The 15,967-nt window shown below is 38.4% G+C and overlaps 1 protein-coding gene across 4 annotated transcripts in view; it reads left to right on the forward strand.

The window, feature by feature from the left end:
- The window catches only part of CAMSAP2 (calmodulin regulated spectrin associated protein family member 2), a 168,860-nt gene that overhangs the window by 8,537 nt on the left and 144,356 nt on the right, over positions 1–15,967 (forward strand). For all 4 annotated transcript variants that reach the window (XM_067538308.1, XM_067538309.1, XM_067538310.1 and 1 more), the window contains exon 2: positions 10,810–11,069. In XM_067538308.1, the coding sequence (XP_067394409.1) occupies positions 10,810–11,069 (260 nt within the window). The remainder of the gene's footprint in view (positions 1–10,809; positions 11,070–15,967) is intronic.

The raw sequence follows: 15,967 nt of genomic DNA on the forward strand, positions 1-15,967 counted from the left end.
ATCATGAAAATAAGATTCCTGAGTGTTTCTACTGGTACTATTTGAGCCTGAACTCACCAGAGATAATTCCATGGGTCTCCTGAAGATCATGTGATCCTGAATGAATCCTGTGACCCTCTGTGCTTCACTGCTGGTAACAGTTTTTGAATGGACTATCCTGGCATGGTCTGACTTCATATTGGAGGATCCCTCCAGAAAAGTGAAATATCTCAAATATACACAAAATATCCCTGGCTAGAAACTAGAGCTAGGGCAATTAACAATGTCACAAGGCAACATTTCTCTGTGATTCAACCCAAGAGTTTAATTGTTTCCTGAAAATATGCAGTAGGGCATACCTGTTAGTGAATCTCTTTGTGAAGCAGTAATAAAAGATAGACAAGCATAAGAAAGCCCTCCTTTTGTTAAGACACCAGGTTTTTCAGAAGAAAAAATATAGGGTCATTAGAGCATAGGGATGTAAGGCCAAGAAATGACTTTGCAAGATAAACCATGCCCCCTCACAAATCTGCTTGAGTCTTTACCTTTCCCAGGTACTTGAGAAGGTGGGACTTCTGGGGTCAGTTGCTCCTATTCTTCTTGGATCAATGGATAATAGAAATAATTTTCAATTATGCCACTGAGCTCTAGAGAACTCCTAAAACCATTTTTTTCCTGCATGTCTCAATCCTTCTAAACACCCCAAAATGTTCAAAACAATATTCCATCGATCCTAGTTAGGTCCATAGAACTGGTATCCAAGTCAAAGTAGCACTGAAGCAGGGGCTCTCAAACTATGTTTGCTGGGACCCCCTTTGAAAATATTTCAGGCTGTGACAATCCCCCCACAAAAGTGATGACACCCCCCCACGCCATGCCATCCTTACCAGAATGTACAAAGGCTGACAGCTCACAACCCCCCCCCCCATAATAATCTCGAGACCCCTGAGGGGTCACGACCCCCAGTTTGAGAACCCCTGCAAGGATCCATTCCGTGTTTTGGGGGTTCCCCCCCAAGTACCTAAACATTCATAGAAATAGGGCATCCTGGACCTAAAATTCCTGAAGAAATCAGTCAGGAGGGCAAAATTAAGAATGGCAGCATTGAAGTCCACTCTGATAGCAACCTCCTAAGGTGACTATTTAACATTTTTCTCCCAGGTAGAAGTGTATGTAGCCTCTATCAAAGGTCAACTCAAATCAATAGCAGATTGGCTCGAGAAGCAAGAGATGGATATGATTGAATGAGGCCTACATTGTTCTGTCTTCCACTTCTGATAAAGATTCACGTGCCTATTGATGGATGTCTTCACCACCTGCCAGACCTACAAATGGCCAGTTTTCTGTAGATATTGACCACTGGAGAGCACCATCTCAGACCTTGATGCCCTATCTCAGCTTGGACTGAAAAATCTTCTAAATGCCTTTCCTCTTCTGTCTGGGGCAGTTACAAAGAATCAACAAGAATAAGACTTGTAAATACTAGGAGCATGTTCTTGACTTAAGTGGCCTTGGTTCTCTGCCCTGCACTCAATGTCAACCCAGAACTGATACAATCTTTTAGAGGTGAAGGACCTTCTGACGCAGGGCCCAATCTGCCATCCAAGTACAGGGAAGCTCTGGTTGGCACTTGGGGTTTGTATAGGAGCAAATTTTAAAAAGGTTACTCTACTGGAAAGATAGTATCTTTGTTGTCCTCAAGAAAACTGACAACCAATTCAGAGTACATCAGGCTTTAGCATAAATTCAGTTCCTATTGTAGATAGAAACAAACAAACAAGAAAATCTGTATTAGACAGAGTTTCTGTGGAATAATTTAGCCTTAAACCTCAAAGTTGTGTAGTATTATTTAGCTGGAGCATATGGGTCCAAAGAATCAAATATAACATGAACCTGTCACTGTCCAACGTTAAACAGTTTTAAATGAGGTTTGAGATATGGTATACCGAGACCTCAGCCTGCTCAGTACCATGGCAAATACACCATTTAATAAAGGGTTATAAGAATATTTAGGGTGCAGAAAAGAAGAAAAAACAGTTAAAGTATTTGAAATGTAAAGTTTTAAGTAAGGTTTTTATTTTAACAACATTCCTTGTTTCCTTTCCCTTTGCTGGTGAGAGTTTTTAGAAGAGAAGGGAAAAAGCACACATGAGGGGAAAGAAACGAACCGCAAAGATAGAAAATATAGCTTCTGTCTGTGGTGTCGACTCACTTACAACTTCACTGGTGGAAAAATACAGGCACAGAACATGGTCTTAGCCAGGTCTTGGAGAGGCTGATAACTTGGAGAGGCTGATACAGTGCTGGGCTCTGTAGGACATTGCTTTTAACTGTGTCTTTGGTCATAGGTTTATAGCACTGTTGCAAATTATATTGGGTTGGCTGGCTAAACTCAGACCCTTATTAGACAGAAAGGGAAAGAAAAAGAAGGTGAGAGGAAGAAGAAGAAATAAACTGGGGACAAAAAAGGTCCACATGGGGGTGTGGGAGAGGGAGGAGGAGAGACGGTCTTACATCCCAGGTAGCAGCTGAGATTTAGCTGGAGTTGGTGGAGGTGTCATGTGGGTCCTTCTCTTTGGCCTGGTCTGCGTTGGATTTTGGGGTAGGGTGGCAGCCATGGTGGTGAAGCTTGGTCCTCTACCTTTTCTTGTCTCAGTCACTCAGTGTTCACATCTGTCTGTCCATGTTTTCTCCCCAGAGTTTTTTTTTTTTTTTTGCTGGGGGGGGAGCCCCAAAGGGGAATGATGGTTGGAATAGCCCATCGCCTCCTTATTTTGTCCACCTATTAGGCCAAATTTCCAACCACCAGTTTTGGTTCACTGATTTCTGGTCTGCACACTTCTCTTGTTTGCCAGACATGATATCAGTACAGTCCTTCAGTTATATCAGCAGGTCTTTTCGTTTAGACTAATTCATCTGTCTCCTTTTTTCACCTTTTCCTATCACCATTTATTGTTATAGGGTATTGTGTCACTTTATACATTTTTTTACAGCTGAGCTAACAACTAGGGTAAATTTGTAGGCCCAATTATTACAACAGTCAACATTCTCTATAAACATGTTATATTGATTAATCTTCTTCCTGATAGGAAACATACAATGAAGGAAGGTCTCCACAGCTGAGATTGTAGGGCTAGGTTAAGCCTTAAAGTGGGATATTTTATGCTTGATTTCTAGTAATGTTGAGCTACCTTGTTTTTAAATGGTATCCTCAAGAAAATAGGTGAAGACTTTGCTTATTGACTACTCACATTCCCTTTCTGCTGAACACTTATGTATATTTATTAATTTAAAACATTTCCAGATCTAAAACTGCTGACTTATAATATTAAACTGTATAACTTAAGGGGTGTAGTATTCATCCACCTTTTAATTGGTTGGTTTTTGTGTACTGTTCCAGTTAGATGTCTGGAAGCTCTTTAGAAAACAAGCTTGACTTTTTTTTAAAAAGCTTACTCTCTTCACAGCAATGCAGGTCATTTTTTCCAAGGAGTAATTCACACTAGCTAGATTCAGTGGGGGAAAACATTACCTTGTAGCTAACTCTTTCCCTTTACATTACAGCATTATATAGTTGTAACTGTTTTCATATTCTAAAATGTTAGCTTGTTTTTATTTTACCTTTTTAAAATATTGTATTAGTGGGTTTTCCACCAAGATTTTGATGAAGGAGGAAGGAAACTGTTGAGTGGTCTGTGTGTGCGCACCTATAACTTAAATGTTCATTTTGGTATAATCTTAGGATCTGGAGGTACTTCCTAAGAAGAGAATGTGTGGGTTAAAAATGGAAAGCATGACTGAGCTATTAAAAATCTTGGTTGTCTAAAATCTTCATGTTTTATGTCTGAGAGATACACATCTTTCAGGCCTGGATCCTGCATACACAATATGTATGTGCTTATCTTTCAGTACTGTGAGTGATCCTGTTGAAATAATAGGAGTACTTGCAGTGTGTGAAGTTAAGCATGTGCATAAATGTGTGCAGGGTCATTCCCTCAGTGCATTACAAATTATAGAATAGAATAGAATAGAATGACACACAGTACCATCCCACTTTTACACCCAAGTAAATGAAGTGGAACAAGCCACTTAATTTCATTCTGGGGCAGTAGTACAGAAAGAGAAACTCAAAATATTGCATGCTGAACTTGCATATTAGTTTTGATTGGTCTCTTGGTAGCCCAGGGCCAATGAAATCTCTAACCTCAAGTTCAAGACTTGTAATTCTCCCTGTGGTTTGTGCTTTCCAAAAATGAAACCCGTGTGTCCTACTGACAATATATCAATCCAGCCCAATGTAATTCCTGTGTATCTCAGTGTTGGTTTTAAGAACAACTGTATATTTTTGGCAACATAGCATAACCACACATCTTTTTTGAAACTATTCATTAACTTCAAAGCTTGACCTTGAGGTCCTTTTGGAGGCAAGGTGTGGGGAAGCAAAAGTATTAATTTACTAAAATTAACACCAGATTCCTGCTATATCTAGTAGAACTTCAGTTTTACAGACATAAACTCCAGTCATGAACTCCAGTCATGCTAGGAGCTCCATATAAATGTGTCCCCCTATGCCCGTGTGGAGCACCATTGACTTCAAGGCTCTACACAGTCATAGGTCCACCCACCCACAGCTCATTGTAGAACCATGGCCAAAAGAAAATTATGAAAGCAATAGTTAACTTTATATCTAACCAAGGATTCAATTTTTTTTTTTTTTTTAAATTTTAGTTTGTAAAACAGTTCTTAATTAGAGGCAAACTGAAAAGCTTCTGAAATACATTTATCATCAAGATCAGTTTTGATTTCAATTTTCTTACAATATGTATGTTGCACACGAGAAAATATGTATACACTTCTGTCTCTGAGAAGTAGAATCCTACTCAGTGGTGTTTCCTCAAATACCATCCTTGGATTTAGTGGCAAACTTTCTTCTTGTTCCAACAGTTGATTCCTTGTTTCTGTGTTTTCCAAGTATTTTTGTAATTTTGGATGTTTCTGTAATGTTCCAATGGCATTCTACTATTAAACTAATTTATCTGGTTTTTTCTTTATTTGGAGCATTTATTTTATTTACTTTATACCTGTCCTCTTGAATTGAAGCCAGTGATCTATAGAAATGGCATTAAATCTTGCCATATATGCTATCCAGAACGGGGGCTTATTCAGAGCTTCTATGACTTGCATGCATTCTGGACTTTTTGTTGTGTATGCACCTCTAGAGGCTTCCTTTGAAAATGGTTTTCTTTAAATTGGTTGTTTGTGTACTGTTCTAGATTATGTTTTCATTCATGTGAACAATCTTACATTGGTACTGAAAAGGAAAATAAAATAATGCTGGCTAAGGAAATCACTGGTTCCATGGGCAAATCTCAGATAAATTTAGTGAAAGGGGGAGGCACCACTGCATATGGAGAAATGGATGTGTGTGGTGTCTTTTTGAGAAATGGATTTAAGATGAAAGGTTCTTCAGGCTATCATGTCTTATTTTTTTTAATTTTAAAGGAAGGAATATTATTTTGTGACTGTTACAGAACTGGGAGTTGGGAGATCTGTGTTGTATTTCTAGACAATCCTCTGTGATTTTGGGGACGTCCCTCTCTAGGGATATCTAGGGATAGTTTTCAAAAGTGGTCTTTGGTGCTCTGAGCTATATGTGATGCTAGGCAGCCCTGCATTCACACCTTACATATTGCTACAATAATATTTGTACAAAATATGCCTTGTGAGGTATCTCATTAAAGCTAATAACTTGGTGGTTACTAATATCATTGTAAAATGCATGTGTTAGTGTATATGTAGTTATGAATTCCCTCTTTATGATGTTACTAGGACATATATTTCAGACCAGACAGCCTAGCCTAGGTAAAGGTGATAAACAGGTCTGTCCTAGACAAAGGAATTTACCTTAATTTACATTTTAGCAGTAAAGAACACCATTGGGCTAAATCAGCGGAGGTTATCCTGATCCTCAGTTTGAGAGACAGAGAATTGACATGGCTCCTGCACCCAAGAGAGATAAAACACCTGAAACTCCAGGAGGCCTTCCTGACTTGTAAGACAAAGATATCCTTTTGGGGATATAAGGAACAGAAAGAGACTCCATCTTTATCCTTCACCTTAGGAAACAAAGGAACCAAGCAATATGATCTCTGTGATGGGTTCTGGCCATCAAAGGCTGGAATAGCGATTGAGGGTGAGAGAACCATCTTGAACCAAGACTGTATCATGCTAAATTAGGTTTTAGACTTTTAGATGCATGTGTTCACTTTTTTTGCTTGTAACCAACTCTACCTTTATTCCTTTCACATGGTATCACTTATTCTATAATTCTTTTAATCCACTTGTTTTGCTTACATTATAAGTCCTCATTGCTGTGTAAGTTCATTTAAGATTGTGCTTCTAGAAAGCTACCAAGTTGGAATGTTTTTACTGTCTCCATAAAGCCAGCAAACCAAACATTTTCCCTGTCAGGGCCCAGTGAGAGGGACTGATCCCTGCAGCAGGATGACTTTGGGGCAAATTTGGGACTGCAAGCATACTTAGGTCAGCCTGCAAGGAGTAACCAGGTTAGGCAACATCAGGGTGAGGATTGTGGGCTGCAGGCAGGCTGTTCGGGTCAGAGCTCTGGACCAAAGCTGCAAAGCCACAAGAAATGCAGGATTACAAGGCAGACTGAGGCTGAACCCCTTCCTGGCCTGGGTGAGCCCCAAAACTTCTCACCATATTTTTAGGTGACCAGGTTTCGACATCTGGCGTGAAATCCTGCTCCCATTGAAGTCAGTGAGAGTTTTATCATTGACTTCAGTGAGGTCAGGATGTCATCCCTAGTCTGATACATTCCCCCCCACCCTCCCAAAGGCGCTGAATGCCCATTGTGCCCATTGACTTCAACTGGTGGTGTGGATTTTCTTCTCAAAATCAGACTGTAGTTGCTAAAATTTCTTCCCTAAATTAGAGGCTACTTTTGAAATGGGGCATTCTTTGTGATATATAGATAAAAATGGATACAATAGATACAATTCATTCATCTTTAGTGTTTGTAAAGCTAAGCACTTTGAGATCTTTAGTGTTACAAAAGTCCAAAGATTGTTATAGTAATATAATAATTTTAATTTCTTTATTCTGTATTTCAAGTTCTGTCATCTTTGCATATTCTGGCTTCTCTTGCTTGTTAATCTCCTGTAGTGACTGGTGTCTGGATAGAATCATAAAATTTAGGACAATCTTGTTCCTTATACAATGTGTAATATGGTCTCTTGCATACACGAGTTCAGAGGATATCTTTAATTATGTTCTTGCTTACTAACTATGTTAATATTTTATTAACTATTTATATAGTGCCCAAAATAGGTGCTGTGCTGACAGAGAATGGGACAGGTTTTTGTCTCAAAAGAACTTAAAATTTAAATGGGCGATATACAGACACGGGTGAGGAAAGGAAGAATAAAGATGAGAAGGCTGGAGGCACATGGAAGGAATAAATGGAACTGGTTATTGGGTTTCTTAGTTGTAAATGCTTTTTAATAGGAAATTGGAGGGTCATATGTAGGACTGTGAGGAAACAATGGGTGTTTGACATATCTGTAAGTGGTGAGGGAGGCTTCATAGTGTACAGTAGTGGCTCTCAACATGTTCGTTACTGGCACTGTTGATCCAGTTAGCAATATAAGAAGGGTATGGTGATTGTGACACTCCCCTCATGCCACACTCACAAGCTATCTCAGTTGAGAACTACGTGTGTAGAGGATACAGCTGAGATTTCCTGTGTAGGTGGCAGTATAGGAATAGAACACATGCTTGTGGAGGTAGGAGTTAGGAAATGTTATTGCAGTAACTTTTAGAAAATGGCTACTGAAATGTGTGTTACATATCAAACATAGTTGCTGTCAGAGTGTGGAACTATGACTATTCCTAATACATTTCAGATTGTTACTGCAGTAACTGTAAAAGTTTGCAGTTCAGTTGGTATTTTGCAAAGGTGATCTGTTCCTTGACATCTTAAACATTCTTATTAAGCTGATATATTTTAGGGCATGTGATCAGAGAATAATCTGTAAAAATGTGTGACATAGCCATCAAAATTTCTTCACTCATTAAAAAGAGCTGCAAAACAACTGGAAATGCATATGCGTCCCATCTTATTTTAATGTACAGAGTTTTGAAGCTGAGGGACTTCAGTTTTGGTATTTGATTATCTTACAGTGTTCGTTCAATAATACGTAAAACTAATCACAGCACTGTGGTAAGGACACTTTTTATATTGTTTCATGTTTGAAACTATTCTCTCTCAAAATACAATAAACAAATGTACAGATAAACTGAAGCTTCAGTTGAATGTGATTCATTGTGCTATGTATAAAATGCACAAAGACATCCATATGGTACAAAGCCATTTCTATAAATCTAGGTCTGAGACTTATGATTATCTCTCTTAAGGCATAAAGAGATACTATCCCACTGATACCAAACCATTGATTTGATTTGATTTTTTTCCCCCCTTTGGCAAGGTAGTAGTTACTGTAGTTAGATTAAAACTGGGAATAGCCAGCAGATAATTGTTTCATTGTGAAGAGGTAACTTTTGTTAGCCAGTGCACTTAACATGTTTTTAAAGGGCATAAATTAGTTTTGCAGACAAATCATTATGATCTGCATTTAAGCCTAAAATGTCATACCCCTAGCCCAACTTTAGCTAATGGTAACTTGTTTTCTGTTCATTGAATTACAAACAGTCTCTCTTTCCTCTTGATATTTTGAATCTGCAAATCAGAAACAACATCTCATCCAACATTACCTTTTATCATGATGGGGAACTGAGGGAAGCATTTAAGAAGTACACATTTGTTAAAAATTAGAGAATCATTGTGGTTTCTACATCCTTTATCTCCTCCCCCAACCAATTTATAGAAGAAAGGTCGTTCTTCTTTAAGAGCTCATTAAGGAAGCACTTAGACTGTAATAGAATAAATTTGACTTGGTATTCTCAATGGAAAGATAATTCCATGATAGTCTATATCCCCCAGGTGGATTAAGAACGTAAGTATGGCCATACTGGGTCAGACCAATGGTTCATCTAGCCCAGTATCCTGTCTTCCAGCAGTGGCCGGTGTCAGGTGCTTCAGAGGAAATTATCAGAACAAGGCAATTTTGAGTGATCCATCCGAGTTGTTGAGTCCCAGCTTCCGGCAGTCAGAGGTTTAGGGACACTAGCATGAAGTTGCATTCCTGACCATATTGGCTAATAGCCATTCTCTATTCCACTTCCAGTTCCCAATTATGTCTTTCCTACCATGTCACATAAACTAGAAAGAGCCTGCAGTTTTCCTTGTTGCTTCTTCTTTGCCCTTTGCTTCTTGACTCTTGTTTCTCCCTTCCCTGTCATAACTGAATGGGTAATTAAACTCCATTCCAAAGACCGGACATATGGTCTCTTTCATTCCAGTGATATTAGTTTAATGTGCTTTGAGATGACTGAGATTACACTTCTACCAGTAGGGGATCATCAAATACCATTGTAATGCTTTCCTTTTTCACATATGTGAGTGGAAATCCTGAGACCAGATTTAAGTCCTATCTCACATTACTGCCAATATTATTTAGTTTGATGTAATATCATTTTGAATTATTTGTAGCTGTTCAGATATACTTGTAAATGGGATAATTCATACATCTTAAACGTCTTTCATGAATGATTCATCTGCAATAACTGGTGGATGGTACTTGGAAAAGCTGTCATTGCACTTCCTGTAAAGCTTGTAATAGACAGCATTGTGCCAGTTTTGGGTGGAAAATCTCAGCACAATTTGACAAACTCTTGTATAGTTTTTTGTTGGCCCTGCAGTCATTCAATTTGAAAGAGAAATGCACTCTGTTAAAAGGAAGTTAGTTACACCAGTGGTTCTCAACCAGAGTACATATACCCCTGGGGATATGCAGAGGTCTCCCAGGGGGTACATAACTCATCTAGATATTTGCCTAGTTGTACAAAAGGCAATATGAAAAGTACTAGCGAAGTCAGTACAAACTAAAATTGCATACAGACAATAACTTTGTTTCTCAACCTGGGATCATGATTTATTTTATAATTGTATGGTAAAAATGAGAAAGTAAGCCATTTTCAGTAATAGTGTGCTGTGACACTTTTTTGTATTTTTATGTCTGATTTTGTAAGCTAGTAGCTTTTAAGTGATGTGAAACTTTGCATACGCAAGACAAATCAGACTCCTGAAAGGGGAACAGTAGTATGGAAAAGTTGAGAACCACTCAGTTATACAATTCAGGAGACTGCCTTTACATATTTCACCAAAAGGGTGTAGCTTTCTTATTTTCTCCAGAACCATTGTGTACACTAGAATGTGTAATTGTTCTATTTTCATAAAATGATGGAATGAGACAGACAGGTTGTTGTGTTGAACCACAGCACTCTGACATCATTTTGACTCTGTGGCTGAGCTATGAAATACGATTCTAAAAAAATTTCATAAACTTGGAAAAACCAAGACACTTTGAATTAATACTGCTTTAAACCACATCTTGGCCAGGTTGTTTGCAATTTAAAACCTCTGGGCTTTCTCCGCAAGCTTATATCTATGGCTTAATTTTGTTTAACAATATTACATATATAAGTAACTTTCATTAACACTGTTTTGTTCAGTTCTTATGCTGTAATGGGGTCCTCCCTAGACTTGTGTTTAAAATAATATAGGAAACGTTATATAAAAAGTGAAACTTCCTAGCTAACAACTTTTATGGAAAGAGTGTGTATAGATTAGGTACCTTTCCTAGTACTCTGAAATGTTGTATCCCTGATTATATCTTCTGGTTCTTGTAGAAAATGTTCCAGAGGAATTGCGAGAACCATTTTACACAGACCAGTATGACCAGGAACACATTAAACCACCTGTTGTTAATTTGCTGCTATCTGCTGAACTCTACTGTCGTGCTGGAAGTCTTATTCTCAAGAGTGATGCTGCAAAACCACTTTTGGGTCATGATGCTGTTATCCAGGCCTTGGCACAGAAAGGTCTTTATGTCACTGACCAAGAGAAGTTGGTAACCGAAAGAGATCTGCACAAGAAACCCATTCAGATGGTAAGTGTTGGCATTTTTATGTTTTTTCTTTCTTTGTGCTCCTAATAGCAATATAATTATTTATGTTTTATTTAAGTTTCATCATTCTTTTTGTCTCAGGCCTTGTCTACATTAGCACTTATGCTGGCAAAATGTATGTCACTCGGGAGTGTTTTTTTCATACCCCTGAGTGACAAAAGTTTTGCTGGCATAAGTACTAGTGTACACAAGGCCTCAAGAACTAGATTCAGTTAACTTGTGGGAGGGTAATTGACTTATTCCCCCCCTTGCCTCTCCCTTTCAAAATGGGGAGTAAGGGAGCATTCCAGAATTTAGAAGTCATATCTTTGAAATTCATTCAGACACCATACAAAACAGATGTTCTTCCTACAATTGAAGTGTCCTCTTTGTTTCTGTTTTAGTACCACTTCTCTTTTTCTCAATATCTCTGTTCATTCCCTTTCTCCCCATCCACCAGTTCTCACTACCTCTAAAGAATAGCTCCTAACTTATTGATTGTGGGGGAATACTTAATAGTTTTGTATACTCATGTTTTATATACATTTTAGCTTAATTAACATGGTCAGCTGTAACTTTTCACTTTGTAAAATAAATTGAAATACAGCTTGATATGGCTTGAAGTGCCAAGTTGTCTTTAAAGGCAGAGAGTGAAATCTTGCCATCGACTTCACTGGGCCAGAATTCCACCAAGAGTGGCTTTTTCTCTGAATACTACAAAACGTTTCTAAAGCATAACTTCTGGTCTTTGGGCTTCATCTCTTGATCATTTCTGAAATAGGAGAAATAAAATGACTATGAAAATATAAATGTTACCATTAGTCTGTCAAACTCCTCTGAGTTCTGTGTACCCTGGAACTTCTTGTTCCAGAGGTGTTCCAGTATTGCTTGTACTTTCTACTACAGTATTTTATGGAAGTGCTCCAGCAGTTAGCATAAGGGACTCTTCAGGGTCTATGAGTGGATGACTCTGGGCTCCATGTCCCCAGTGGGAAAATGTTCCTATAGACTAACTGTAATATTCAAGGGATTTTTAGGAATGTTGAGTGACAGCTAATAAGGCATAAGAGCTACAAATTAAATAGTTGTTTTTGGTAGGGGAGAAGAAGCTGGTGTGCTTTGTACTCTTCACAGCTACTTTTGTAGGTATGTTACTCTTGTTTTGTGTGTGAAGGGAAATATTGTCTATCTTTTTCCAGCTCTTCAACTTCTAGCTTCTTGAAGGACACAGTTATGAGTCTGGATTAAATCCAACTGAATCCAAATATCACCCTGATACCAGTTTTACTAATCTGCCCTGAACAAATGGAATTTCCTTCTGTTTTTCTTATGTGATGGCTTTTTAAAAACAGTACAAAGATCTTTTTAAAAGCAAATTCTCAATGACATAACAGAATGTCAAAGCCCAATAAAACAACACACAATACATTCCTATCAGTTACTTAAATCTGTGTAAAACATTCCAATGAACAAAACAATGGCAAATCCGTTAATGGAGATTTTCAGTATTAGTTCTGTACCTAATACAAATTACAGTACTAATTAAAGCCAGGCTAACCAAAGGCTTTTGGTTCCAAAAGTTACTATAACCTGAAGATGTTGCTCTTCTTTTATTTGAATTGTGAGAAGTGTGTGTGTGTGTGTGTGTGTGTGTGTGTGTGTGTGTGTGTGTGTGTGTGTGTGTGTGTGTGTGTGTGTGTACACTCACCTGTGAGAGAATGAATACATTTAGATAATTATATTAAAACCTTATTGTGTCACAGGGTTTGTTTACATATGACTAAGAGAAAGGGGTTGCTGTTGGTTATGTAAAATATTTAAAATACAGTAATGAGAGATGAAGCATGGTTGTCCACTAAAAAGATAATTTAGAAGCAAGTCTATTAGAGAAATAATCACAATGTGACTTCAATACGGTCAAGTCGCAGGGGGCATCTTATTTTATTTATTTGTATTCCACTAATGATCAGATGCCCCAATCAGTGTGCTAGGTGCTGTACAAATGAGTAGACACTGTTCATGCCCTAGATGAAATCCTGTCTCCACTGAAGTCAATTGCAAAATTTCCCTTGACTTCATTGAGACTAGGATATCGCCCCCTAGATGTAGTGGAGATAATTGATATCTACAGATTGGTTCTGTTTCTCTACCTCTGTTTAGAGAGCAGGCTGGCTACAATGAACTTTCTTTTTGTTTTTCATAATTCCTGTTTTGAGATGTATAATGGGGAAAATGACTTGCTATTCGGCTGAGGACTTTTATTTTCAATTTTCCCTTTCACTTGGAATCTACTTTCTGAAATCTGCTCCCCCCACTACATTTGATAGTTTTCACAGCACTGGTCTGGGAATACAAATATCTCTATACAATAAATTCATTAGACACCTGAGTTGCTAAGATTTTTTTCCTTCTAAAGCGTGAGATGGTTAACAAGCAGTTAACATGATTTAATGTGCATCACATTTATATTGCCAGGAAATATTTAGGCCTATTACTTACTCCATAGTTGTTTTTTTTAAAATGCACAGAACAGTTAAGACTACATTCCTTAAATCAGCTTCAGGTTTTTTTTTTAAATGGAGAACTCTTCATTCTTGTAGAGTACTTTGTTTTGAAGACACGAGTGTTCCAAAGGTTGTAGTAAGATAAGGATTTAGTCAGGGTCTTTTCCAAACAAAGTGAACATGGAATGCAGTTGAGTTGTTTTCTTCACTCCATGTTGATATTGATGATTTCTCTTCCAAAACGAAAACTAGCAAGGCTAATCAAAGACATCTCAGTAAAAATGAAAGGCAACACATTTAAAACTATGTATGCATTATATTATAAAAGTAGTTAGATCCTATTGAGGCCAAGAGCATTTTAGGGTTAAATTAAAGATTGTAGACCTGTATATGGATAATGAGAATATTCAAAATTTCATGACCAAGAATAACATACAAGATATAAACCCTCATAACTTAGAGCATAAGTGAGCCGTTAACTGATTAGGATGAGGAACAGACTTCTCCTATGTGCAGGTTATTCCATGATTATGGAGTGTTTTATCCCTTCAGAAAAATCTGGTGCGGGTCAATCTTCTGCACTGCTTCCCAATTACAATTTTGGGTGTATTCAAGTTGTTGGTGATGGATTTTTAAATCCCTGAACTGTCTGAGACTACCTGAAACTCTTACTCTTATATCCCATTATGCTAGTTCATATCAGCTGGAATGCCTTTGCTTTCAGTCTCTAGAGTTCAGCTCTGGGTCCAGTTGAAGAATTTCCTCAGTTGAGGGCTCTTGGCTCTGGAATTTTTTCATTAGTCCACCAGGGCATGACCTTCAGATGCTGGATTTTCTTATGTAACACAGTATTTGGTTCAGCTGAACTTTTATATTTTGCTTCTGTATTAATATTTTAGCTTGCAGTAATAATAGTAATGCTTAAACTATATGTAATAAGTCATTCCTATTGGTTTTAAATTTTGTGTGAAAGTGCTTAGACAGTTAAATTTTAATAACTGATAAATTAATATTGGAATTAGTCATCCACCAAACGGCATGTCATGCAAAGGGTTAAAAGAGAAACTTTCCACATTGCTCATATTTTACAGAACTAAAATGTTTCCACAGTGCGTGTAAAGGAAGAGTATTTTATTGACTCTTAGTTCTTAGAGTCCAGTGTTTTTCACTTGATTTTCTCCTTTCCATGTGTACATTTTTTTTTTTTTTTTTTTTTTAAATCCACTCCCTTCCCATCATAGGCATAGTAGAGGCAGCTTGTGATGAACTATCCCTACAAGATTAAGATATTGAGCAGCCCGGAAAGCCTATGCTTCTAATCCATCCTGTATTTTAAGAGTTGGTGTCTCTCAGGTTGCACTTTGACAATTTTGCAGCTTCCAGCACCAGGGAGTTAGCTTATTTTTCCTTTTATGTGTACCTTAGTGTCAAAGGCAATCTTTTCTCAGGCAGGAAGGAAACAGGGTTTTTGCATGCATTGCCACTGCTTCTCTCTGTACTACCTGTTGTTGGGGTACTCACCCTTTAATGTACCCCTTGTGGTTGCGCATTTGGTTACAGCAATTGTATCTCCATATTCCTTTGTATCAGTTCAAAGATGTAGCCTGTAGCAATTGGACTGTCTTGGACTCCAGTCCTCTGGTTGGATTGTTGAATCCTCTCCCTTTTAGTGGTAGTAAGGGGTCTCACCCCAAGTATCTCAGGACTCTGTGATGGGCTTCCAACCTCTAGTCCTGGTGTCCCAATATTTCTCTCCCCCTTCTTCAGATAAGGAACAAAGGAAGCTAGAACAGGGGGGAAATAAGTTCAATAGTCTCGTCTTTAGGACTGCCATGAATCTGAAGCTTTGGCAGTCTCTGCCCCCTTCTCTTTGGGGAAGGAGGAAGAAGCCTAGACCACCCGCCTATGGAGGAGATGGAAAGGGGAACTGGGACCCCACACTCCCTCCCCCCCCCCACGCACCCCAGGGTCACAGCCCAGGGACCCTGTATTAGGTAGTAGAAGACTGTTTGTTTAGATTTCCTGCTGCCTCCTGACTATGGCCTTTGCATGGATATTCTGTATGGGAACCTCCCAATTATCTTTCAGCTCTTCTCTGTGGAGCTGGGGTTGTGGTTTAGCTCAGTTTTAGTGCTTTTAGCCATCTTATCTTCAGATTAAAAATCCCTTTTTCCCAATTAATTCCCAGCTTGGAGGATTCAGTAGGCCAGCCTTCTCCTGTAAATGTCTGCTTTTCTATGAGGGAGGAGACTGAATATATGCTGGTCCCCTTCCTGAAACTTTCCCCAATTGGCTGGGAGCGCCCTGGCCTGTACACTCTGCAAGGCTCCTGGTCCCAGGCCCTTAAAGATATAGTAATGGGATTTCTCCCCAGCACTACTTATTCCAAGGGCCGTT

The sequence above is a fragment of the Emydura macquarii genome, unplaced genomic scaffold (assembly GCF_026122565.2).
Source record: "Emydura macquarii macquarii isolate MOO-44397 ecotype Brisbane River unplaced genomic scaffold, CSIRO-AGI_Emac_v2 contig_480, whole genome shotgun sequence".
NCBI lineage: Eukaryota > Metazoa > Chordata > Testudines > Chelidae > Emydura > Emydura macquarii.